The sequence below is a fragment of the Heloderma suspectum genome, chromosome 5 (assembly GCF_057233095.1).
Source record: "Heloderma suspectum isolate Gila_16-S chromosome 5, 16-S_ref, whole genome shotgun sequence".
NCBI lineage: Eukaryota > Metazoa > Chordata > Lepidosauria > Squamata > Helodermatidae > Heloderma > Heloderma suspectum.
In genome coordinates this window covers 221,454,118-221,481,851 of record NC_139462.1, presented here as the reverse complement: position 1 = coordinate 221,481,851, position 27,734 = coordinate 221,454,118, and the positions used below count along the sequence as shown (strand labels likewise).

At 45.6% G+C, this 27,734-nt stretch overlaps 1 protein-coding gene across 1 annotated transcript in view; it reads right to left on the bottom strand.

Annotated features, from left to right (window-relative positions):
• Positions 1 to 3,566: 3,566 nt before the first annotated feature.
• Positions 3,567 to 27,734, bottom strand: part of WDR86 (WD repeat domain 86) — a 49,284-nt gene continuing 25,116 nt past the window's right edge. Inside the window, exons 5-7 of the mRNA XM_084855094.1 lie at positions 18,936 to 19,071; positions 12,306 to 12,409; positions 3,567 to 3,850 (exon numbers count right to left, since the gene is read on the bottom strand). Of these exons, the coding sequence (XP_084711220.1) occupies positions 3,632 to 3,850; positions 12,306 to 12,409; positions 18,936 to 19,071 (459 nt within the window). The 3' untranslated portion in view covers positions 3,567 to 3,631. The remainder of the gene's footprint in view (positions 3,851 to 12,305; positions 12,410 to 18,935; positions 19,072 to 27,734) is intronic.

The following is a 27,734-nucleotide window of genomic DNA, read 5'->3' as shown; positions in this document are numbered from 1 at the left end:
AGCTGGAAAGAGGTTCATCCCCAGGTCAAGAAGCTCAGCTGACCAAGAAACAAGAAGTCTTCCAAAGCTTCATGCTAGACTCCTTCCTTCCTCCCTCTCTCTCTCGAGCAGGAAAGTGCTCCTCACAGCTGCCTCTCCACTTCCACCCCCACAAGCCCCATCTCAAAGCCCAGACCGTTCCTGGTCACTCTGCTGGGTTTGGACGCAGCTTAACCCTTATTTCAAACATTCCAGACAGTGCAATACTCGGCTGCAAAAGTTCATGTCTAGAGAAAAGGTTGGATCCAGACCACTTAGTTATGCATAGAGTAGACCCATTGAAATTAATGGGACAGTCAGTCATGACTAACCTAAGTCCCCATTGATTTTAATGGGGCTACTCAAAGTATGACTAAATCTGCATCCAACCCAAGGTCACAAGGGACATGTCCCTGATTCCTCTCCACCAAGGAAACTGCCTACATCCCTTCGACGTCTTCAGAAAGAGTTTAACTCTTTTATTTATAATAAAATAAACTAGTTTGGCCTTATTCAGAACAATCCAGCTTCTGCCTTTAACGGAAGTTTAAATCAGCCTGTGAAGCTTCTCATGGTCACAAGCTGGATGGGGCTCATAGACCAGTTGCTGCAGCTAAAACTGTTTAAGAGGCAACTAGAGGGGCCAGATCAGAACCTTGCAACCCGAGACCCTCCGCAATCTCGTCCTGCTTCAAACTCTTCCCCTCTTCTGGGCCTTCTCTCCAGCCTCTAACAGAGAGGTATTGTGGGAGGGGCTGGCATTCAAACACTCCCCCCACACACACTGGTGCAGACACCAGTAGAGGCTGGGGGCTCCGATGTCAGTGGGGCAGTGAATCCACTCCGGGTTTCAGTCAGAACCAGTCAGAACTCTAAAGGAGCTATCCAAGGTGCACCTTGGATAGCTCCTTTAGAGTTCTAACTGAAACCCGGAGCAGATTCCACTGACATCGGAGCCACCAGCCTCCACTGGCAGACAGACCTTTTATCCTGCTATTGAGACCGCTCACTCACAGAAGGTTGCAGTTCCTTTTCATGACATTGTCAGCCTCCAGGGCACATCCAGAGGTATTTCCTGGTTATTCCATCTCAAAAAGATCCGGAAATAATGAACTTTTATTTAAGCCAGATTGTTATGCCATTAAAACAGCCACTAGATGGCACCGTTTCATTGATCTCTATGGAACCTTGAAAATTAAAAATGTCCTCTCACAGCAATCATGTGGCGCTGTCTGGGAGCCTGCTGTAAATGCAGAAAGGCTCCACAACGGGGGGACTGCAGGTTTTTTCTTTAGTGTAAAGGCAGCCTACATCAGGATGGAAAGCACATCTGCACCCTATCAATGAAATGGTGGGAAGATCAAAAGCAAAAGGATACTGAGCCAGACAGGTTGCTGGGAGAAGAGCCTATAAGCAGCACTTCATTTGTAGGACGTGAAGAGCAGTTGCCCAGACCTGCCTAGATACCATGTTAGGCCTGAGCACACTCCAGGAGAGAGCGGAGGACAGGAAGGCCTGGCGTGCTATGGTCCATGGGGTCACGAAGAGTGGGACACGACTTAACGACTGAACAACAACAACAACAACTGCCCTTTGCTCCCAGATATGTGTAGCTCTGCTAATGAATGGAGAGGGAAGACACTTTAGACATGTTCAGAGGTACCTTTTAAGATCTCTTTTCACATTCTAGGGTAGAAACTTGTTGAAAATAGGTTCCAGCATCAAACCTCAAATTAAATTCTGAATTTAGGCCTGCTTTGAGAACAGGGCTGCATATTTGTTTGTGGTATTTGTTTTACAGCACACTGTGTCTGCTTCTTCTCTGGTGTCTGAAGTCCCAGACAAGACTCTTTGTCTTAGAGTAAACCCACTGGGTGCTTCACACACACACTCCTTCCTGTATTCAGGCCAATCTAGGGGGGAAAGAGATTAACCCCAGGCCACCAAGCTGAGAAAAATGGAATGGGGAGTCACTAGCCTGAAATGCAGCTTTCACTAGGCGTGTCCTGCTGATGAACTGTGCAATGCCAAGAGGGAGATGTTTGCTTACAGAAGGGGCTGGAAGGATCCCAGGTTCCCAGCTGAATGTGTGCCTAAAAATTGAGTGACAGTGCCAAGGAATTCAAAATATTTTTTAATCCCGCTGTAGGCCACGACCTAAAAATCTGAAGGTGGCACCTAGTGATTTTAGGGTCCATACTGACACACCTTGAAACAGCAGTCATGATGGTATTGTTGTCTCCTGCAGAATCTCACCACGCTTTCTCCAGCCTTCTGTGGGTTTCTCAACAGAGGTGGCTGTGCAAAGTGTTGATTGCTGGAAAGCTTTGATCCTTTCTGGGAGTAATAATATGTTTTGCATATGGATCCTGCTTTTATGGGGGGGGGGGTGTTTCAAAAGTGCCACATCAATGTTTATGCACATCTGTTCATTTAATTACCTGGTTTGCACCATTGCAGGATAGTTAACAAGCCATGGTGGCGTATGAACCACCCTGCGCGTGCCAGTCATGTGCTGGCTGGATTTACCTAATTAACAAAAACAGTCCACAGGTTCTGGGTGGTTTGTTAACCACCCCAACCACCCACCCTTGGTGGGTTTGAACGTCACAAGGCATGCTGACAAGGATAATTAATGACAAGCCACCTGCGATCGTGCAAACTGGCCCCACTTGCAAAACTCCATAAAATTGCTCTGAGAAGAGGGAGGAGGGATTACAGACTATTATCTCCTCAATGCTCTGCACAGCCACCCATCAGCCAATCAGGGTTTTGCACAGCAGGTTCTGCTGCAAAACCCACAGAAACAGTTTCCTGATGCTCAATCTTGGAAAGGAAATAAGTCAGGATTAATTCCAGTGCGTTGCAATTGATTTTTTCCCATGTGTGTGTCTGTATGCAGCCTGAAATACTTTCCCAATCTGGGCACGAAGCAATTTTGGGGGGGGACATACTGTTATCATATAACTCCGTTCCCCAAGACACCACTTGAGCACCACATCAGGCTCCCCAAACTTCACTGCGTGAGGCTCTGCCTTCCCCCACCCCAGCCCCGACATCTCAGTGGTCCCCTGCCTTTCTCTGCTGCTCCCACTGCTGCTGGCTCTGCAAGCCCAGACGCTACATTTGCTTAGAACATTGCAGATGTGCAGTAGCCAGGGTGCTGGTAGTTTCCTGGAGCAGACAGTGCAAAGGATGTCATGAATCAGCCCTGTGGGCAGCAAAGCAGGAAGCATTGTGCTTGGCCAACGGCACTGTAATGTTCCAGTTGGCTTACAAGATCTGAGATGCCTTCATTCAAGAGCGTGAAGAGTTACTGCCAGAGTTCGCTCCCAGAGGGCAGCAAGAAAGCCGATGCATCAGCATCTGTTGGCCCTATCTCAGGCCTCCGCAATTGGTGACCTACCATGCTGAATGCGGCCCACCAGCCATGCACAGTGGCCTGCCAGGTGCTTGATGATGCCATGCAGGCCCCAAAACACCAGGCTGGACTGAACGGATAGACATGCCCCTTTATACCAAGCTGTATATTGGCTGGGCAGGTCACAAATTGTTCAGGCATGTACGGTGTAAATGACAGAGAGCTTCCCGTCCTCTCGCCTCTGCCCAGTCGTCACACAAGCTCCACGGCCTCCTGCTCTCCTCCATTTTCCTGGTGTAACATGCAGCCCACTTTGTTGTTGAAGAGACGAGACAGGCTTCCCTTCTGAGCGCGCCTGCCCTGGAGAGTCCTGTCCTTCAAGCGACGCTTGTTCCGCTTGCAGATCTGCCGTATGTCCCAGATCCTTAGCGTGCCATCGTGGGAAGCGGTGTACAATAATTCATTGTGAATCTGGAACAACAGGGCCATACTTAAAGGCTGTAGCAGACAGATTGGCATCACAACAATCACAACGCAGCACAGAAGCAGAGGCCACTCTTTTTTTCTTGCTTTTGCTAAATGCTTTCGTAGAGAGGGGCTTTTCCCTCCCTCCTATACCCAATCCCAGATGTGTGTGTGGGCTGGTTAAAGTGATGGAGAGGTACTCTCTCCTGTAACCAAACACCCCAATATTCTGCTATTTTTTGACATGGAAAAGGAGGCCTCGTTCCAGCGTGGGAGAGCATAGGAGAAGTCTGTTGCCATCTTAAAAGCCAGGTCTAGCAATCAAAGCAGAACTGTGTATGTGACACAAGGCCATCACCCCTCTGGCATGCCTATGGGTCTCCAGACTGAATCCTTTAACCTGACCCTGGATACCCCTTCCAAAATTGCCGTTATGCTCCAGACACCAGCCCTAGAAGAGTCAACAGGTAAATGCATTCAGCAGCCTGTTAATGTCAACCTTTCTGCTTAAGCCAGAAGGAAGAATTGTCAGTCCAGTTTACCCCAAACTCACACCTTTTAAGCCATTCATCTTGGTTTCCGATGAGCCACCAGAGGCCAGATTTTCCCCACTGTTTGAATTTTAATACATAAACTCAGATTTGGGGCATATAAACAGCATCCTGTCAGTCCAATAGCTAGGACTCTTTTGACCAACGAAGCCTCATTCTCATCCACAAGAGGAATCTTGTAGAAACCTGCCTGCTTTTCCCTCTCCTTCATTTATTACATTAAAATACAATACAGTAATGTAATATAAAAAAACATTTCTATGTAATATAAAAAAACCATTCTATACTATATACAGATACAATTTTAACAATCAGTAGTTAAGAAATTCCGGGACCCATAAAAAACTGTCATATGGTGCCAAATGCCTTGGGGTAGAGGAAGGTCTTAGCCTGGTGCCAAAAAACAACAATGCTGGTGCCAGACAGACCTCGTTGGGGGGAGTGTTCTATAATTAGGGCCCATCACTTGTTGCCATCCCTCTCCCTTGTTGCCATCCTCCAAACCTCCCTCAGGGGAAGCACTTGGAGAAGGTGTTGCTGAAGAGAAACCACACTGCCTCCAACTTCATTGCACGCAAAACTGTGCAGATAAAGGACAAGCAGCCCCCACTTACTAAACTCTCCCCAGCAGCTTTTCCCTGCGCCTTCTTCTACCTTTTGCCAAGTTCCTGTGCGACCCCAGGGAGGTGAGCAGCTTGCTGGCTGCCTCTCTTTGCTGACAAGCTCAGCTAGGTCCATTGCTGATCTCTTTCCCTTCCCATGCAATTTCCCACATCCATCTCTCTCCTTCTCTTTGCTGCCAGGACCTCTTCCCCCCCCACCGCCCCCCACTGCCACATGCTAATCAGTTACACCAAACCATTGCCTTTTAACATGTCTGTCTTCATAATTTGAACAATCAGTCTGTATGAATGAATTTTAACCTTATAAATGCCTGTTGCCTTAATCTTCAGCCCGAGGACCAAATTCAGTTTCAGAGAAGCTGTGGAGGGGTGCATTCCAGTGGGGTGAGTGGGCAAAGGGATGAGGCCAAAACACCAGCATATTCTAGCTTCAAGGGTAACTAAGGATAAGAGGCATTTCAACCTTTTAGAATGATGGGGGGGAAGCAAATGTTGGGAAACCATCGAACACTCAGTAAGAATATAAGAAGAGCCCTGCTGGGTCAGACCAAGGGTCCATCTAGACCAGCATTCTGTTCACACAGTGGCCAACTAGTGCCAGGGTGGGAGGAGCAGGGATCGCCCGGTGATGTGGGGAAGGGGGCATGGCCATCTGGGAAACCCCAGGGGGCTGGATTGGGACCACAGGTGGGATGGATTGGGACTAAGGTTCAACGCTCCTGCTTTGGTCTGACGTTTGGAATGTATGTTTTAATTCCTTTCAATAAATTACTCCTTGGTTAAGCAACTGTGGCTTTCATTCCTAAAGGTGTCAAGGTTTGGGACGCTCAGTGCTCAACCTTTAAAAGATCCCTTCAGGGTTGTATGTGTCAGGTTCCTACGCCCTCTCCCTTCACAATCCCAGGAAACAAGGCTTCAGGCTAACTCTACTTTATTAGTTAATGACTCGCTTCTTTACAAATGCAGATTCTAGGAAACTCTCAGACTGCAAAAAACCTCCACACATCAACGAACATGAACAGAAAGTTAGAGAAATTGCCAGCAGTCTGGGCCAGACTTGCTTCGCAGGGATGCCCCTCCCTTAGGGTGGCTCCCTCCTATGCTGGCTTCCACGGAGTGGCTAATCTGGCCGAGCCCTGCTCCTAACTTTTCCCACTTCGCTCTGCAACAGACCCTAGCATCCCTCAAGTCACACCCGTCACCCTCCTCCTCCAAAACTTGAGTTCTCATGGTGGAGGAGTGGGGAAGTAGTTCAGGCTGGGCCACCTGTGTGTCAAGGTCTTGGGAAGAAAATCTCGCCGTATCTGGGCTCACTAAGGAGCATGCCTCCCCCTGTTCTTGCTGTTCCCATTCTGATTCCGAACTTGAGCTTCCAGACATCTCCACATGCTCAGACTCATTCCTGACAGTATGTCTGAAGGTGCACACTCAGGCGTACATCCATGTATCTGGTAACTATCCTGCACTGTTGCACGCCCTGAAGCCTGGTCTACTCATGAGGCACTATGAGGTGACAGTCCAGGAGTCCTTCCAGATGTGGCTTTCAATCATGCAGTCACCCTGCCTCAATCAGCAAATTTTACATGGGGTCCAAAGAATGTCATCTTCCTCTTGTAACCCTCACATGTCTTCCCACCACTTCTGCCTTTTTTCTTTCCACAAGAAATCCATTCAGGAGGAAAAGACAGAGTAGCTGCACAATGTCTTTGATTAGTAGTGCTAGGAGCCCTCTGTACGGAAGCCCCCCAGGTGATGGAGTGAACTGAATCACTTCAGACTTTGGCACGAGCGGGTGGCTCACCGTTTTCAGTGCTTACCTACATTAAAAAAAATGCTCCTTGCAAACTAAAACTTGCACAGCAGAGAGAGGACTGGGCTAGAACCTTTCTCCCTGGTGTGATGGGGTGTGTGTTTAATTATATGGAAGTCAGGGGTGGGGGTGTCTTTATTTTAACTTGGAGAGGATTCCAATATGGTATTCTCCCACCTGCAATCTGAAGTGATACTGTCCAACTTTCTCCTACCTTAGTCTCCTGCATGTATAGACTAGGCCTGAGTTCCAACACTGAAAACGAGTTCCATTGCTCAGGCCTGGCTCAAATTAAACCCTGTGGCCGCTCCACACACCCAGTCCTAGATAGGAATCAAGGCCAGGAATTCCAAGGCTTGGTGGGTTGCAAACAGCTGCTCTCTGCAAACTGAATGAGGCAAACTAAAGCTTTCAATACGATGGGGTGCTTTGTGGGTTTCCTTTCTTTCCTTTATCCTCCTCTTCTCATAACAAGCCCCCTGCACGCTTCCACACTTCTTCCCCATAAAAATAAAGGCAGCTTCTCTTCCCAGAGTATAATGAATGTATGGCACACAAACACTATGGTTTCACTCTCTTGCCAGTATTAATAGAGCTGAAATGTCTCTCTCACTTATACATGACTGGCTGACGAGACACCCACAAGGTGGTTGGTGGGCAAAGGATCTGTTCATGCAGAGACTAAGCACAAACTGTTCCTTCTATTCTCCCAGGTATGAAGCCATGAGAAGCACGGAATTAACACCGAGTGCACAATCCTATTGTGCACAATCCTATATATGTCTACTCAGAAGTAAACACTAAGCTCAGTGGGATTTACTCCTAAGCAAAGGTGTATAGGATTGCATCCTGAGTCGGTGAACCTGGCTTTAAAGCCAACAGCAACAGCAGATACAATCCTAATTTTATTTATACTGGGTTGAATCCAGACTTTGTCATGCTTAGACCCATTGAAATCAAAGGGACAGGTCAGTGCTAACCAACTCAAACCCCATTGATTTCAATGGGTCTACTCTGAGCATGATTAAATCTGGATCCAACCCACTAAAAACCTTCTGTCTAAGCTCAGAAATGCAAGCGTGTAATGGAATAATTCTGCCAATGCGTCATTGCCTGCTCGCTCTGATGGGAGCAGAGAACTAAAGAGCCCATGGCTAGCATTTCAGAGTCTGTAGTTGAGGTGCAAAATAAGGGGTTGTTGTTGTTCAGTTGTTAAGTCGTGTCTGACTCTTCGTGACCCCATGGACCACAGCACGCCAGGCCTTCCTGTCCTCCGCTCTCTCCCGGAATGTGCTCAAGTTCATATTCATTGCATCGGTGATGCTATCTAGCCATCTCATCCTCTGCCGTCCCCTTCTCCTTTTGCCTTCAATCTTTCCCAGCATCAGGGTCTTTTCCAGGGAGTTTCCTCTTCGCAGTAGGTGGCCAAAATATTTGAGCTTCAGCTTCAGTATCTGTTCTTCCAATGAGCACTCAGGGTTGATTTCCTTTAGGATTGACTGATTTGACCTCCTTGCAGTCCAGGGGACTCGTAAGAGTCTTCTCCAGCACCACAGTTCGAAAGCATCAATTCTTCGGCACTCAGCCTTCCTTATAGTCCAGCTCTCACAGCCATACGTCGCTACTGGGAAAACCATAGCTTTGATTATACGAATCTTTGTCGGCAAGGTGATGTCTCTGCTTCTTACTATGCTGTCTAGGTTTGCCATAGCTTTCCTCCCAAGGAGCAAGCGTCTTTTAATTTCATGGCTACAGTCACCGTCTGCGGTGATCTTGGAGCCCAAGAAAATAAAATCTGTCACTGCTTCCATTTCTTCCCCTTCTATATGCCAGGAAGTGATGGGGCCAGATGCCATGATCTTAATTTTTTTAATGTTGAGTTTCAAACCAGCTTTTGCACTCTCCACTTTCACCGTCAACAAGAGGCTCTTTAGATCCTCTTCGCTTTCTGCCATTAGGGTGGTATCGTCTGTGTATCTGAGGTTGTTAATTCTCCCGGCAGTCTTAATTCCGATCTGTGATTCATCTAACCCGGCGTTTCTCATGATGTACTCTGCATATAAGTTAAATAAGCAGGGCGACAGTATACAGCCTTGTCGTACTCCTTTCCCAATTTGGAACCAATCGGTTGTTCCATGTCCTGTCCTTACTGTTGCTTCTTGACCCTCGTACAGGTTTCTCAGGAGACAGGTAAGGTGGTCTGGTACTCCCATCTCTTTAAGAATTTGCCACAGTTTGTTGTGATCCACACAATCAAAGGCTTTAGCATAGTCAATGAAGCAGAAATATACGTTTTTCTGGAATTCTCTTGCTTTCTCCATGATCCAGCGAATGTTGGCGATTTGATCTCTAGTGCCTCTGCCTCTTCGAAACCCCGCTTGTACTTCCGGTAATTCTCGGTTCACATGCTGCTGAAGCCTAGCTTGTAGGATTTTGAGCATCACCTTGCTGGCATGTGAAGTGAGCGCAATTGTACGGTAGTTTGAACACTCTTTGGCATTGCCCTTCTTTGGAATTGGAATGTAAACTGACCTTTTCCAGTCTTGTGGCCACTGTGGAGTGTTCCAAATTTGTTGGCATATTGAGTGCAGCACTTTAACAGCATCATCTTTTAGGATTTTAAATAGCTCAGCTGGAATACTGTCATCTCCGCTAGCTTTGTTGTTACTAATGCTTCCTAAGGCCCACTTGACTTCACTCTCTAGGATGTCCAGCTCAAGTTCAGTAACCGCACTGTCATGGCTATCAGGGACATTAAGATCTTTCCTGTATAGTTCTTCTGTGTATTCTTTCCACCTCTTCTTAATCTCACCTGCTTCTGTTAGGTCCCTGCCTTCTTTGTCCTTTATCATGCCCGTCTTTGCATAAAATGTTCCCTTGAGATCTCCGATTTTCTTGAAGAGATCTCTAGTCTTTCCCATTCTATTGTTTTCCTTGATTTCTTTGCATTGTTCATTTAAGAAGGCCTTCTTGTCTCTCCTTGCTATTATCTGGAACTCTGCATTCAGCTGGATATATCTTCCCCTTTCTCCCAAGCTTTTCGCTTCCCTTCTTCCCTCAGCTACTTGTAAAGCCTCATCAGACAGCCACTTGGCTTTCTTGCATTTTCTTTTCTTTGGGATGGATTGAGTTGCTGCCTCCTGAACAATGTTACGGACCTCCGTCCATAGTTCCTCAGGCACTCTGTCTATCAGGTCTAATCCCTGAAATCTATTCCTCACCTCCATTGTATATTCAGAAGGGATATGATTTAGGTCATACCTGAATGGTTTAGTGGTTTTCCCTACGTTCTTCAAATTAAGCCAAAATTTTGCAACAAGAAGCTCATGATCTGAGCCACAGTCAGCTCCAGGTCTTGTTTTTACTGACTGTATGGAGCTTCTCCATCTTTGGCTGCAAAGGACATAATCAATCTGATTTCGATATTGACCGTCTGGTGATGTCCATGTGTAGAGTCGCCTCTTGTGCTGTTGGAAAAGAGTGTTTGCTATGATCAGCGTGTTCTCTAGGCAAACCTCTATTAGCCTTTGTCCTGCTTCATTTTGTAAACCAAGGCCATGCTTGCCTGTTATCCCGGTGATTTCTTGACTTCCTACTTTAGCATTCCAATCCCCTATGATGAAGAGGACATCTTTTTTTGCTGTAAGTTCTAGAAGGTGTTGTAGGTCTTCATAGAACCGATCAACCTCAGCTTCTTCGGCCTCAGTGGTTGGGGCATAGACTTGAATTACTGTGATGTTGAATGGTTTGCCTTGGATTCGTACTGAGATCATTCTGTCATTTTTGAGACTGTACCCCAGTACTGCTTTTCCCACCCTTTTGTTGACTATGAGTGCTACTCCATTTCTTCTAAGGGATTCTTGCCCACAGTAGTAGATATAATGGTCACCTGAATTAAATTCGCCCATGCTTGTCCATTTTAGTTCACTGATTCCCAAGATGTCGATGTTCAGTCTTGCCATCTCTTGTTTGACCACCTCCAGCTTACCTTGATTCACTGACCTTACATTCCAGGTTCCTAAACAATATTGTTCTTTACAGCATCACATTTTGTCAGAACTCTCCACCATGAACTGTCCATCTTGGGTGGCCCTGCTCGGCATAGCTTATGGCTTCACTGAGTTACTCAAGCCCCTTTGCCACAACAAGGCAGTGATTCATGAAGGGGGCAAAATAAGGGGAGGGCTCAGCAAAAGAGTATGTTTATGTTTACACCAGGGAAGGGTGAGAATTTCATTTCAATATGTGGGAGAAACCGAAACTGAAAGTTTTGTCCATCCAGACCCAAGGCTTTGAGTGTTTTGCCCTTAAAAGTCTGGGTTTGAATCCCTGTGTATTCAATCGCGTTACTATTTATTTATTGGATTTATTAGCCGCGCATCTGGCTGGCTACGCGGCCAGACCTCCTCTTGTCTCCCACAAAAAGTACTTCGGTTTTGTCAGGGTTCAGTTTCAGCGCAGTCCTTTCCATCCAGCCACTCACCGACTCCAGCCACCCGGACAGGGTTTCTACAGCCAGCCTCGGTGAGGATTTAAATGAGAGGTTCAGCTGTGTGTCATCCGCATATTGGTGACACTGCACCCCAAACCTGCTGAGGAGAAGCCCCAGCAGCTTCGCATAGGTGTTAAATAACACCGGGGAGAGAACAGAGCCCCGTGGCAGGCAGGCACATCATGGCCCTCTCCGCGCTGGGAACAGCTGCACCAGCTGCATTTGGCCACTGGAGATGGGTGAGCGTTTTGCTTCAGCTAATTTTGATAAGAATTCACCAAAATTCGCAAAGTTCTTTATATGCAGGAGAGAAAGAACTTGAGATTTAAAACATGTGAATGTGGGAGAAAGTGAAATTTACAGATTTGCCCATCTCTAGTTTGCACTGGGAAGGAAGGACGGAAAGCGCCTTTTGCCTATGCCTTAGCTCACTGAGGACTTATGGATTGGGGATTATAACGAACAGCCAGCTAGGAAGTCCCAGAGGGCTGGACTGAACTCCTAGACTGCCAGTTGCCCATTTCTAACCATTTGGCTGGTTATTGCGAATCAACCTAGGACTTAACTTCCACGGATGGGCCCTGTAGAGGTTGCTGGCTCCAATTTCAGTGGGGTGGTGAATCCATTCCAGGTTTCATTCAGAACTAGTCAGAACTCTAAAGAAGCTATCCAGGGTGCTCCGCACCTTGCCACTGGTTCTGACTGAAATCTGGAGCAGATTTACCTCCCCACTGACATTGGAGCCACCAGCCCCCACTAAATGGGCCTGAAACTTATTTTAAAGCCATCTAAGCAAATCAGCTTCTTCAGTTACTTTTTTCATCTACCACTTTCACTATTGCACAGCAATCTACCCTCAGTAGCTAACAGAGGGAGCCCCTTAGTAAAGTGCTTGTGATAGAAGTAGCATTCAACCATTCCTACCATTGCTGTAGCCAAATGCTTCCCATCTGCAGATGATGAAGTTCAAAAAGCAGGCGCTCACCTGGATGCAGTTAATAACCAGCTTATGTCCTCGAAACACTTTTTGAAGGATGCCGGACTTTGTATTAAAAGCTCGGGCACAGGCATCGCCACTTCCTGTAAACACTGTAACAAAAACAAGGTGGTGGTGGAACTTTTTCAGAATATCTTCTTTAATTTATTTATTAAAATATTTCTATACTGCCATTTTGAATCAAAAGGCTCTACCTGCCAGCTAAAAGAGAGAAATAGACAAGAAAAACAACAATGAACACTTATATGTAATTTAGTTCCCTTTTCAATCTATTGGAACATCAAGATTGGGGTCTTAAAAAATATTATTGGGAAGATCAGCAAGGATCCAAGTTGGACTTACAAGGGGAAAGGAAAGACCAGTGCAAGCGACTGGGGTGTTAAGTAATTTGGAATGATGCTCCTATGGGAAGTATTGTCAGTTGTTTAAACTGGCAATCCTTCCTTAGGGTAGAGCAGAATAGCGCTCTCAATAAAGAACAATACATTTCAGGCAAGCTATAATATATTCTTTTTCTTCTTTACCTTCACAGCAATCCTGTGAGGTAAGCTAAAACAGGCACTTTTATGAGGAGAGGAAACTAAACCTATGACATCCAAGCCCAAGCCCCTGCTAGGGGTGGCAAGTTGTGGCCCTCCAGATGTTTTGGCCTACAGCTCCCATGATCCCTCGCCATTGGCTATGCTGGCTAGAACTGATGAGAATTGTAGTCCAAAACATCTGGCAGGCCACAAGTTGCCCACTGATGTTCTATCCCCTGCACCACCCAACTTTTCACTTTTTAAATTTACAATGTTCACCGAATACCAAAAATACAAACATGCACATGCAAAATAAACCTTAGAATTATGACACAGATTATAAATCGATGGTGCAATCCTATACATGTCTACTCAGAAGCAAGCCCAACTGAGTTCAATAGGACTTACTTCCAGTTAGTGAGAATAGGATTGCAAGCTAGGTCAAAAATAAAGACAATATCTACCTACCTACCTACCTACCTACCTAATTCACTTTCCTATCTTTTAGGCACATAGAGCAAATATAGCACTGGATGTAACACAAATGATGAATCACTACTTCGCAAGCAGGATGATATTTCCTCTTCCGACCACAAGTTTAATTGTTTGGATAACAGAGCAAGTCATTTTTAATCTTAACGTCCTCCAAAAAGAGGCAATTGGAATGTTTTAGTTATTCTTTTTCGTTCAATGGACACAGGCCATTGTCTACATTGAAAAGCATTCTGTTACAGTGACCTAAAATTATTACAGGTGCACGTGACAAACATAACTGAGCTGTTCTTGCCTTTAGAATCCAAACAGCTGTAACCCCTCCCTACCCCGCCCCCGCCCCCACGCTTCCAAATAATTTGAAATGGTGCTATGCACATCAGATGTAAAACTGCCAAATCATTCCAAGTACTGATATCAGTAAACCATTAATTTATTTCCATCTTCTAATCTGGGTGTGGGAACTGAGTCACCCTTCGTAATCTCTCCAAGGCCATTTATCCAGAGCTGTAATATAACCACTCAGAGTTTTGGACTGGGTTTTGTTTTGTTTTGTTGTATCCAATTGATTTACCAAGCAGATGGCCAAAGTATTGGTTAAGTTTTATCCAATACTTAAAACTTCTCAATTGCGCTTAAATACATTTTTATGTATGTATTTAAATAGCATAGGAACATAGGAAGCTGCCTTATAGTGGGTCAGACCATTCATGCACTATCATTGTATGCATGTTTGGGGGGAATTACATTTAGAGTGGAGAAATACCTGGTGGGAAAGGGCTAAGGAGACACACACAAACACACAGCCCGCTGCTTCTTATCAATCCCTACCAAAGCACCCACCTAGAAAGTTCCAGGCTGCAGATAGGGGGCTCTGCAACTTCAGGGATGGATGGAACCCCCAGGAGCAACTGAGAAAGAACATTAGGGGTGAGTTATACATGTTTACATGTGGTATCTAATCCAGTGCATCCTTAAGCTCCTGTTTTCTGTCTTTGTAACTAAAAACTTAACACAGTGGGCTCAAGGCTCATTGCTCAGTGCTGCAAAAAGTCCCACGTATTTCCCTGGCATTTCCAGAAAAGTTTTGGAAAGACTCTTGTCTGAAACCCTGGAGAGCAGCTGCCAGTTAGTGTTGGGAGCACTGAGCTAGATGAACTGATGGTCCAACTCAGCATTAGGCAGTTTCCTATTTGTTTCCTACTAGCCACAATCTTTAGATGACAATACATGAAGAAGCCTATTACTGAAGAGGTCTAGAGCCAGTCAGCTTTACAGCCCAGCCTGTTAAGGGCAGACTCCTCTTTTTATTTATAGAGGACCCTCAGTCAGTCTTTGAGAGTGGTCACACCTCAGGATCACAAACACCATCTCTGCACTTCCAGATGCACATCCATGCGAGGTGGGAGGAAGGGGAGCTGTTGGTACAGGATGGACATCAGAACGAAAATGCAAATCATGTCAGTTGGGCTATATATTGCTGTGCATATAATGTGCATCCATTTTACAAGTAACCCATGGGTTTGTTAGAGTCAACGTAACCTGAAAGGTTATAAAATTGGGTATACAAAAAGAATATACCCGATTTTGAGAAGGAGAAACAAATAAGCCCCCTGAGAACGTTTATGCCTTTATGTTCAATTACTAAGGTGTGTGTTTTTTTCAGCCAGAAGGAAAACAGCCCAAGTTTGCCAACTGCTGGGATGATTTGGTACCATCTGGAAACATTTATTCCTTTAATGCAAAGGCCTTTGTCTGCTGCTACAGAAGAGGAGAGAGTGACTCTCTGCATGAACAACTGCCCATTCTGCCTTCTACCAAGGGCAAGTGCATTTCAAGGGCAAGGGGAAAACCCCCCAACCCCAAACACCTCTGCATTTATGGCCTGGGACTGCCTGAAAGTACCCTCAGCATTCACACTTAGTGAGGAGCGGGGGAAATAGTCAACAGCACAATTTGCGCTGTGGTTGTGTAGCTTAACATTTTGAACTGACACGGTAGAGAGTCCTGCCAGCAAGGGAAAAGCTCGGATCTGCCACTTGGCAGTGTAAGTGTACCAAGGGCATAGTCTGCCAACTACACCTGCAGTGGAAGCCCCATTGCAAAGAATGAGTCCATTTCCAAAGCAGAGGCACCTGAGCCTGCAGGCAGCAGGAGCTTGGGAAGAAGAAAGATGCTGGCAAGATTCCCTGAAACCACTACCCAAGATGCCTGTTACCTACCCCGCACCTGGCAGGGGTTCCATCCCTCTCTGCAGCCTAGAACCATGGGCCATCCGGATCCATTCCAGGGAGTTCATATCTGGGCAGGGGTTATCTGACCCCAAGGCAGCCCTCTGGGGCTGCAGTACTGGCAACGAGGCAACACCAAACTGGTCAGGTCTTTTGAGGGTAGTTATCCCTGACAGTGCCCCTTTGGAAGCTTCTCAAGGTGGGTAGTCCTTTCAAGAGTGGAATAAGGACAAGGGTCTCTGGTGGTCTTTTCCTAGCTCTGCTATTGTAGGACCATTTTATGAAAGTGAAAAGACATTCATGTCCAAGAATGTGGGCAATTAGATCTGTGCAGTGACTTTCCCACTATTATTGTATTGCTGGTTTACATTATATGTGATTGTTTCACCAAGTGTTTCTGTTACTGCAATGCCTTTTGGCATAAAGCAGTTCATTACTTCCGTACATGGATAATGGATGCTTGAAGGTTTTGTGGCAAAGGCACTGGGCAAGCAGGCAGATCTAAGATGAGGCCATAGCTTTGCCAGCCAACCTATCAGTCAGATGTAGACACGTGCCCACCTATCAGTCAGATGTGGATACCTGCCAACCTATCAGTCAGATGTAGATAAGGGCTTGTTCTGATATCATGGATTACTTTAAATGTAAAAAAAATCAATTTAATTATTCACGGGCCGTCTTGGGAGGTAGGATCCAACAGGAATGGGACCTTCCACGGAATGGGACCATCCCCACTAAGTTACAGGGATAACCCATTCTGATGCAACTCTCCCATGTGGATTTCCTCATCACACAAATGCCACGCTTCTGGTTCTTCTAGGTGGTGGGCTCCTAGCACTACAAATCAAAAGGCATTGTGCACCTATTCTGTCTTTTTCTCCTTAATGGATTTTTTCTAGTAAGAAAAAAAGACAGAAGAAGTGATGGAAAAACACAGGAGGGTTACTGAGGAAGACATCATCATTGGACTCCCCCTCCCCTGTAAAATTCCACGTTTGAGGCAGGATGATTGCAGAATGAAAGCTTCATCAGGAAGTACCCTTGGAAATGGCCACATGTTTTCTAGGGCAAAATTCTGCCATATTTCATGTTTCTACTAACACAAGTTCTGTATGTTACCATAATGTAAATCATAATCAAATGTATGATTTACAGAACCAGTTTTCTTCCAAGCACCACAACCACCACTACAAGTTCATTACATTTATTCCTCATCTCTTTGATCCCCATTTGGGATATTATGGGCTTGTGCACACCAGGCTTTTTATCCCACAACTTTACCAGGGCTCTTGCTTCTGGATTCTTTGCAGGATTAAGATTGGCTCCTTCACATACACTTCCTCCCCCGCTCCCCCAGATTGCCTTTATCTGCAAGCTCTATGTTTAATTATACAGCCACTAGATGGTGCTGTTGTTACACAGACAAATTCAAATCGCATTTTTTATTAGCTAATTATTTCTGTCTCAAGTAAAGCTGCGGAAATGGTTGGAAAGCATGGGAGAGGCCATGGAGGGTGACGACATTATGCAAAGGGCCTGCAAACTTCTGTGAGGAACCAATCTTGATCGCAGGATAAAAACCCTGTGTGAGGAAGCCCTATGTCTGTATATAAACAGATTATTTCTGCAGAGCAATGGGAGCAGCTTCCTTCTTGCCAGCACTGGCTCCTACCCCGAAAGGTGGCTAAGAAATATTTTAAATACATAAATGAATGAAAATAATTAGTAGCAATGGAGAAAGAGGGACAGGGAGAGCCACACTTCAAGGAGGGGGTCTTATTGCACTATGTTTTAAATTCCCAATTGTATCCTCTTTCCCAAGTCCTCCTTCCTCTTATCCTCTTTCCCAAGTCCTATGCAAGCAAACAGAAAAGTGAAATTTACTAAACCCCATTACAGTAGGTTCTGATATAATCAATTTCACTTTAAGCAGGGTGAGGAATTAAAGAAAATATTTTTAAATGGCAGGAACTTTTTGAAAGGGAGATGTAGACTTTTGTTTATGGATATGCACCCAAAATATTTTTAACACCCCCCCCCCAACTGCTCCAGGCATGCAGATGACAGGAGGAAAGGGTACTATCCAATAGGTGCTGCTGACAGTCACAACAAAATGTACATGCTTCTTTTGTGGCAGCATTTGACATGCTTCTTGGGGGTTGTTTTGGCTTTTCCACAATACAGCAATATAGCGTGAATGCCTGGAAAAGTGGTTTGACCATGGTGGGACACAAAAATGAAGTTGTAAAGCAATAACAGGAGATGTAATCTTTCCTTGTTTGACATATTTAACTACAGTATTAACTTTCAATATTTGGGGGTACACTTTTGTAACATATACAAGATCCATTCCACAGATTTGTCTTAATGTGTTTTCTACCTGGACGCAGGAAAAGCATGCCATGTGAGCAAAATGGTGAAGGGGATGGGAGGAGAGGAAGTGAAGGATCTGACAAAGGCGAAGTAGTGCCTTTACAAGAGCATTTACCTGGCTGTGTATTGCTGACTGGCTGTACAAAAGAAGAAGAGTAGCAAGAGATTCTTGTCTCCTTCACACTCAGGGTTTGTCACCATAACTCCGGGCCTCTCCAAACAATTTACAAAGCAATAAATGGACGCTTTTGACAAAATACTAGTCTGCTGTAAGGAGAATACACAAGATGGCCACTCCTGGATTAATGATTTATTCTTATTTAAGCTATTTTTATCCCCCCTTCAGCGCAAGTGCTCTCAGGACGGCTAACAAATCCTGGTGGTTCCACATGGACCTATGGCCCAATTGGAGTCCACCAAGGGAAGAGCCTTCAGTGTGGCAGCCCCCTTTCTTTGGAACTCCCTGCCCCTGGAGGTCAGTCAGGCACCAACACTGTGTTGTTTCCTGCGCCTCCTGAAAACAGCACTGTTCCAGGAGGCATGTCTTAATTGACCAGTTACGATTTTTTTGGCATTATGTTTTGTAAACAAGTATAATTTTAATGTGGTGTTTTAATCTTGTTATTCTTTTACTGTTTTTCTGTTGTGTTCACCACTCCAACAGTTCACACAATCACTGCAGCCTACTGTGATGGCTGGGGAATGCTGGAGTGGTATCTGTTCTGGATATCCATCTGTTCTGGATATGGAGCGGTATATAAATATTGTAAATAAAATGAATGAATGAATGAATGAATGAATGAATGACGAATCCAAAGACTCTTCCCCACCTCTTTTATTCTCACAACAACCGTGTGAGGTAGGTGAGGGTGACAGATAGCAACTTACCCAGTGAGCTTCATGGCTGAGTGGGGACTTGAACCAGGGTCTCCCCGGTCTTAGTCTCAGAGGAAGCACGATGGGGGTGCGGGGGAAATATTGGGGAATCTGTTGGAACTTACATATCCCAGCATGGTATTTCAAAGTGCTGACGCTGTGTTTGTGAGGCTTGTATGTCCTGACTCGCTCCCCAGTATCAGCCAACCAGCATTTCACCGTCCGGTCTGCACTCCCTGAATATAACCATCGATTCACAAGCTAAAAAGAGAAAAAAGAGCACTTTCGTGAGGGACTATCACGGGAAGCCACTGTCATCTTCAATCCCATCTTTCTTCTGGAAAAGAAGATGCAAACAATAATTCCAAGGTTGTAAGTTACACAGCCATCAGAGCTGTAATGCAAACCTCTAAACTTATGTTCCTCATGCAGCCAAGACTCCCAATGGGCCAACAAATGGCTCTGAGATGGCAAAGGGGAGCAGACATGCTCTCTGCTAGTGTAATTATGAGCAGGGATGCTTTAAAGCAAGGATGGGGAACCGCAGGCCTGGGGACCAAATCTGGCTCTCCTGCGGTTCTCATTCCATCCAGCCCTCACTAGATGGACCCTCCCTGTTTCCCCCAACCATCATTCGATCGTTTCCTGGCTTTTGTGTAGTTTCCCCCCCATTCTAAAAGTTTGAAATGCCTCTCCTAAGGCTTTGTTACTGACAATAAGAGCTTGATGCTACAAAATGCTGGTAGTTTTTGTATGTTTAGCTCCACCCCCCTTGCCTTCAGCCCCACCTACCACTGCGATGCAGCCCCAGAGAGCTTCTCTGAAATTGAATTCAGCCCTCTGGCTCAAAGACGGTCCCCGTCCCTTCTTTAAAGTTAGAGAAGCTCTGTTTAGGGATGTTGGAGAAATCCACAACGGAACTAAAAGTGTTCAGAGTTTTATGAATCCATCCTGCAAATTCCGCAGCAGGCTGGCTTTTCCCATTGGGTGGGTTCCGCAGACTGTTTTTCTAACCTTCAGGAATTTTACACAAATTTAATCGTAATAAAAATATGCAAAAATAAAAAAACGGCTGAAAATGCACATTTTTCCCATAGGCTGCAGTGTGAAAATGCACATTTTGGAGGGATTTGTGCATTTTTGCACATGTGAATTTGTGCAAATTCGGAAACAGACCCCCCCCCCAATTCTGTCAATTGTCAGACAATACAACGAAAGGCACCTGACAACCCACCAAACACAGACAGAATGGTTTTTACATAATCCATACATCTCTAGCTCTGTCTCTTTGAACCAGCAGATCTGTTGGTCCAGAGGTTGCATTTATCAGCCCAGACACTGCAGTAGATTAGAGCAGGTGTAGTGTATCTCAGTGGCTAATGAGCATAACCCGAGAAGTGGAACTCCCCAGTGCATATCTCACTTCTGCCATGAAATCAGTCGGTGGCCCCAGGCAAGCCACTCTCTCTCAAGCTCATCTGCAAGATATTTACTTGCTACATTTGCATTCCTTCTTTCTTCCACAGAATTCAAGATGGCATAGAGCTCCCAGATGTCCTCCCATCGAAGCACTGACCAGATCCACACCTGCTTAGCTTCAGCAAGCAGGTGTGCCTTGCTGCATCATGTGCCTTGAGACACTAGGAATGGTAGCGGGACGGCAAACTGATTTTTGGTAGAGATTGTCTCAGTAATATTTGTAATAATGTATGTGGGCCACTTTGAACTTTCTTAATAGGGCTGTGCACCGCTTCATCACAAAGCCTGAGCCCTGAGTTGAAGCAGGGAGCTTTGGGCCACCTCCAAGGCGAGGCAGAGGGAGCACAAAGCGGCCCAAAGAGAATCGGGTCACTCCGTAGCACTTTGGCACAATTGGGAAGCCCAACCACCACGCCGCCACCAATGCCACTGCCCAGTCCCCAGCTCCTTACCTGGGTCCTATGGACATGCGCCAGCAGCTGTCTTGTTGTTCTGGAGGGGGAGCCATTTTTAAAATGGCTCCCACCATCCCCCGGAACAAGATACCTGCTGGCATGCATCCAGAGGGCCTAGGAGCTGGCAGCAGCAGTGGCTGCCCTGGCAGCACCAGTGGTGGCAGGAGCGGCTCCCCCCGGCAGCACTGACAGCAGGCCCCCCACCAGTGGCTGCAGTGGCAGGCCCCCCACATGGAACAAGTGTAAGGGTCCAGGTAAGGAACTGGGGGCTAGGTGGGGCGAGTCTGGGGCCCCCCAAGTCAGCCAAAACCAAATCAGGCCCACCTCAGAAACCCTGAAGCAGCCTCCAAGTTGGATCGGGGTGCAATGCACAGCCCTACTTCTTAAGTGCTCTGTTAACTGTCGATTAATAATAATAATGAAAGATGCAATGTGGGTGGTAACACAAATCTACCTTTTTAATGCAAATGGATAAGACACCAGGTTCAGTTTCAGATGCTTGTGAGGGACAAGTGAATGTAAGAACATAGGAAGAACCCTGCTGGACCACACCAAAGGGTTACCTAGTCCAGCATCCTGTTGCCCACAGTGGCCAACCAGATGCTTATGGGAAGCCCCAAAGCCAGACATTAGTGCATCTGGAGGGATAAAGAATCTTCTCTGGATATACTTCTAATGTAAAAGGCACTAGATTGGAGATACTAACTCATGGCTGACCTGTGTAAACCTGGACTGGAGAAGGCAATTCAGTTCAGGCTAGGAAATTAGCAGAATAGTGTATTCACTTTACATGAATCAATTTTAAAAGTGTACAAAACTCTAAGAAGCTGTATATCCCATTGCCAAAGTCTTGCATTATCAGTTTCTCCCACCAACTGGTGTTTTTAAGATATTTTCCTCTATAGAAAACTTACATGGGCAAAAAAAAAAAAAAGTTAACTTCCTTGTTCATAAAGCCTGTTTGTTTCCCCCCCCCCTCCACTGCCCCCATCCTCCTGAAGGAATGCTTGCCTCCAGAAGTGATCCATTATTTTAAATAAAAAAATGTTTCCCACTACATTCATTTGGCTAATGGAATGGAAAAACAACTGCAGCCTTAGGCTTAAGGTATCCTATATCATGAGGCACATACCAAGTTCGCTACAGGAAAGCCTATACAATATCTTTCCTGTATTTATATCGAGATAAAATGAAGTAGTCAATCACTGCAAAACATGCTTTTAATTTCTTTCATTAGAAAGACAGGCGTGCCTTTCATCAACAAGAGCAGAGATTAATTTTCCATAATTAGGAAAGGCAGGGGGAGGGAAGAGTGGGGAAAAACCCTTTGGACAATAGTTTTTCCAAACATATCCAAACCCCGACAATAGCTGGTTTAAAAAATAACTGTGGAGACACAATTCCCAATTATAATTTGCCTGTGGCTTAAAGAAGCAGCAAGGGCTTTGTTGCTGTGTTTTTCTTGGCTGGCTTTGGAAAAGGCTTTGTTCACTCTGGCTAATTTCCCAACAGAGCGGCTGTTTGAGAAAAGCACAGAGGATCACGGAAAGCAGAGAGTACAATTGAGCTCGGACCTCTTAGGGCATACTTGCACGGTGGCAATTGCCAAGGCTCTCAGCTAGGAGCTAAACCAGAAATGTCCCTGGAAAAGACAGATACCTATTCTTCTGGGACATTCCCTTAGTGCCATCACAAAACCAGCTGCAGACCATGAAGCCCAAAGTGGTCCTACCATCACTGCTTCTGTCATATGGATGGGATGACCAGCATGGGGGTGTTCATCCTTTGCACCAAACAATCAAGTGGACTTTGAAGCAATTCGTTCAATGGTGCTGAGAATATCTTTGCATCACAAAGAGAGGGGGGAAATCATGGACGTCCACATGACAAATTTGTTAGTCAATACTACATGAGGTGATAGCTAGCATTTGCTTCACCCAGCCCCAAAATATATGGAATAAGAACCTTCTCCACTTCAATTCTGATGCATTAGGGCAGCTTTTCCTCCCACCTGTTTCTGCCATGTTCGCATATGCAGACAAAAATGATATGTTCCACCCATGGAATAGCACACCCAGAATAACCCTGTTCGCATGATTGTTTCAGCCTTGGAAAGCTTAAATTGTCACCTACTCATTTCCACCGTAGGAGAAGCAGCCACAATAACAGTAACTTGTAAGAGAAGATTCCACCTGTTACTTGTTCCGGACCTTTTGCATGGAACAAGTAACAATTTCTTCTGGACCAACAGCGTGCAAGAACCACCACTCAAACTGCCCTGTCTGTGATATATGCAGGCAGGTAAAATCCTTGTACTTATCCTTAGTTATCCCAGCCTTTCTTGAAGACATCAGAGAATCCGTTTACCTCTACAACAATGTTGTAAAGTAGGCCGAAGAGACTTAGGGCCAGTTTACCAAGACATGTACCTCAAGCAATTACTCAGCACCATGACCTGATGAGCCAGGGCTGCAAGTGTGAAATCATTCCATTGAAAGGCAAAGTGTTGTGCTTTAGGCGACATGAGGTGATAAGTTCTGCCCATGCTATTTGATCTGTGACAACTCTCTCTCACACACAGAAATCACCAGCTGATGCTGCAGTCACTGAATGCTGAGCATCATGTGTGAACTGGCACAGTAATTTTTTCAAGGCCATTCAGGGAGCTTTGTTTCAAAGATTTCAAGGTGGACTTTTACGTCCAAGATCAGCACCATACAGCACCATGACTCTCTACTTATCTGCAAACTATAATGTTGAAAAGTGGCCTCTTCTTTTCCAGTTATACAAATCTCTTTTTCAGGGAGTTGGATGGCTTCTCACAAACAGCTTCCCCCATGGGACCATGTGGAATGCTCTCCCTCCTGGTATTTGGGAAGCTCCAACTGTAGCATGTTTGAAGCATTTGTTAAACACCCATCTCTTCACCCAAGCTCTTCCCTGAATGATTATTTAGTACTTATGTTTTTTGTTTTGTTTTTAAACATCTTAAACTTTTTAACTAATGAGCTTTTGCACTTATGATGTATATTAATTTTTGATTCTGTAAACTGCTTAGGGATTTTTTAAAAATATGGTAAGCAGTATATAAATTGATTAAAGGAGGGAGCAATCCTATGGCCGCTAGACAGCGGCTAGACGGCCATAGGATATGGTGTCTTCCAGGAAATGACCTCGGAGCCCGCACTCCAAGGTTGCTTCCCAGAGAACCATCCTTCCCCCAATTTCGCGCTACCTCAGAGGCAGCACAGAAGAGCCCCATCCCCCAAGCTCGCAAGACGAGCACAGAGCAGCCAGGAAGGGGCATGGCTGGGGGTGTTCCAGCGCAGGGAAAGCGTAGCTGCCTGTACGACACATCCAACGTGTCATACAGAAGCCTTCTTCTCTCCTCCGTCCTCCCGCAGCTAGACAGCTGCAATCGGCTGTCTAGTCAAAAAGGCAAGGCAGGAGAAGTGTGGAGGGAACAATCCCCTCTGTGTTTCTCCTGCCCTGCTTTGGATAGACAGTCGCCTCCAATTTCGGAGGCGGCTGCCTCTCTAGTTAGGATTGCACCCTTAATTAAGTAACTAATTAATTAAATAAATAAATAAAAACATGCCAGCTGGGATGCTCCTGCCTTGGGTGCTACCTTCTCCAGCTTCCACCTGATGAAACTGAGAAGAAAACCTGCTTGGGAACATCTGCCTCTGCTGGGTCAGTTGTCCTCACTGATACACACAGCTTTGGCCCCTTTTACTCTCTGGGATGAGGAGACACCCAATAAGCCTAACTGGTTCCCTCTACCTAATACAGGAGAAGTAACAAAGAAATGTTTTCGAATGGTAGCTCAATAACACAAACCAACACGTAGAATTTTGTAGTTAAAACAAACAAAAATTTATTTAATATAAGAGTTATATATAATTAGTAATCAATCTATGCTTGGTCCTAACCTACCTTCTCTATCCCGTCTAAATCCCAATCCCCAAACCCCACTAACTAGATGTACCTTCTTCAATCCCTAAGGCCCTATCTTCTGTCTGTTCATTCCTTTTATAACCTCAGAATCCCCCCACACACACCTGTGTGCACACACACAAGCCCCTCCCACCTTTCACTCACTCTCTAACAATCTGTTAACCCTATCTTACTTGGGTCGCATCTAACAATGCGAACACAGACATTAATATAACAGGCACACCGTATGTTGCACCCACGCTGTTCCATTTTTCAATGGCTACCGCACCACAGAGGTACTAACAAGAGTCAGCCCTTACTCTTCGGGATACACACACACACACACACACACACTCAGCCTTATACTGAGCTGGGCCATTGGTCTATCCAACCAGTAATCTGCATCCCCAGCAGGGGTCTTTCCTAGGACTGCACCTGAGATCCTTCCTCTTACCTGGAGATATCGAGGCTCAAACCTAGGACCTTGTATGGAACACCTATCCACCACCACTAAACAGTGCCCCCCCCAACTTATAATAATATAAGTTGTATAATATATACAATAATAATATAAGTTATATAATATAAGCAAATAATAGAGCTGTCCAGGAAACCCAGAGCAGTTGACAGGCAGTGGTGTAGCATAGCCAGGGCTCGCAGGGTGGCCATGCTGGCACTTTTTTATTAGCAGGGATGCTAACATCATCTGCCACCCCCCTCGGGCTTCACAACAAGGCACCATGGGTTAATTCACCCTTGTGACTTCATGACGTGCAACGGCCAGCATTTTCCATATGCAAGCCATCACAGCAGTGCACCGTGACTTGTCATGTCATATGCGCTCAACGAGATTGTTCTGCTGGTGTAGTTAACAAACCACTCACAACCCTAAAACAGGCCATGGGTTGTAGGTGGTTTGCTAACCATGCCAACAACACAACCTTGCCAGGTTCGGATGACACAACAAGTCACAGCACACCCCTGCTGCAGCTTGCATATGGAAAATGGCAGTTGCTGCACAACACGGAGTCCACATGGATAAATTAACCCATGCTGGCTTGTCATGATGTGTGAACAGGCCCATTGTTGCTGGGAAAATCCATTTCTACCCAGCTAGTGTAAGGATTGCAGCTAAGCTCAGAGGAAGAGGGAAGCCCGAGGGGGGTGGCAGATGATGTTAGCATCCCTGCTAATAAAAAAGTGCCAGCACGGCTGCCCTGCAACTACACCACTGCCTGTCAACTGCTCTGGGTTTCCTGGACAGCTCCATTACTTGTTGTTCACACATGTCATGTGAACCATGTCAATACATTGTCCCATGTTATAATGCAAAGAATTTTGGGGTCGCTTGCTCTTGGATGGGCAATTAAGGCCCCTTAGCTTTACAGAAGATCTGCTCCTAGCAGATGAAAATTCCTTGAACTGGTTTGTTAATATGAATCAGCACAGCTGCCTGCAATTTTTGGACTCTCCTTGGGGGCATCGCTATGGAGGCTGTCATAATGAGCCCTGCACTTCAAAATGTACCTCTACGCCACTGCTAACAGATATCGTCTGCATATATGCAGCGGTTCATGGTTATTTCTGTACCTCTCTGTACATGTACCAAAGACATCTGGAGCAGAACTGCTCAGCAGATCTTTCTGCCCATAACTCACAGGAATGTGCTCCACTCACAGCCAACTGCAGAACTCAATTCTACTTCTCCTCTTTGCTTTGGTCAATTGTTTAAATAATCTCATCTGTACACACATTCACAGTAGCTTTGCTTTCCCCAGATCTCTCCACACTTCTGTTGGCAGCAATCCAGCAATCTGTCAGCAAAGCCTTCATTTATACCTATGGCACTGTCAAGTTAACCGCCGCCACTTGGACCACTTCCTTACAGCATAATCCTTTACATGCCTACTCTGATGTTAAGCTCTACTGAGCTCAATGGGACTTGCTCCCAGGTAAGATTGTGTATAAGACTGCAGCTTTAATCTCTGAATCATGTGGTGTCCAATAGAGCCGTAATTTGGGCACTGCACTACAAGCCCATTAATCTTCATGGTGTCAACTTCTCTTTCTACAGCAAGAGGTTTGTTTTGTGACAACTAGGTTAGAGCCATTACATTCTCCAGAGCAGCTATTCTTAACTGGGGCCATATAGCCTACCAGGGAATGATTTACAAATCTTGGGTGGCACCCAGAACTTTGGGGGACAAATAGCGGCATTCGGGATTTTCGGCAGCCCCTTCTTCCCTTTTGCAATGGCTTCTGAAAGCCTGCCCAATCTACACAAGTGATTTAGTGCAGAGTGAGAGCACTTCAGGGTTGTTTGGAACACATGACGTCATCACCACCCTGCGGCTTCCCTCTCAAAAGGCGCATTTTCACAGAGACATTTTAGTGCATCTTTTTTCTTAAATGCATCTCCAGTGTGGTTCAGCTGCAGTGTGCCCCATTCCCTCAAAGTAAATCCAGCATGGTGGGCATGCCTAGGGGTGTGTCTGCGACCTGGCTGCGACCTGGTCAAAAGGTGGGGCCGTTCCTTTTTTCTCATTCCATTTTCCCCCAGCATTTGTAGTAGCCCGCTTTGGACACAAGTTAGGTTTCTCGCAGTAGGCTTCCCGCAGGCTTTAACTACGGTCCTCCTCACTTTGCTGCTCCTCTATTTATTTGGTACTGTGCAGGATATCACAGCTGCTTGACTGCGAGATACCACTACTGCAGGCTCTCACGCGCCACTTCGCTTCACTTTCAGTAACTGAAGTTTCCATTGTATCACAGTTGCATGATTGTGAGACACCACTGCTACAGGTTCTCACACCAGGGGACATTTTGAACAAAGGCTGCACAAAAACAAATCTAACACATCCAAACCAAACCAAACCATATGAAACATTAAAATTAAACAGTAAACAACAAAACAACTTTAAATTCGTGATCACACTATAGTGCGATTATACTGTCATTTCTGAGGGGAAACAGGAATGGCAGCAAGAGGTCTTCCTTGTATACATCAAATGGGTGGGATGACTCATTCACCAATGTAGGGAAATTTCTGGGGGG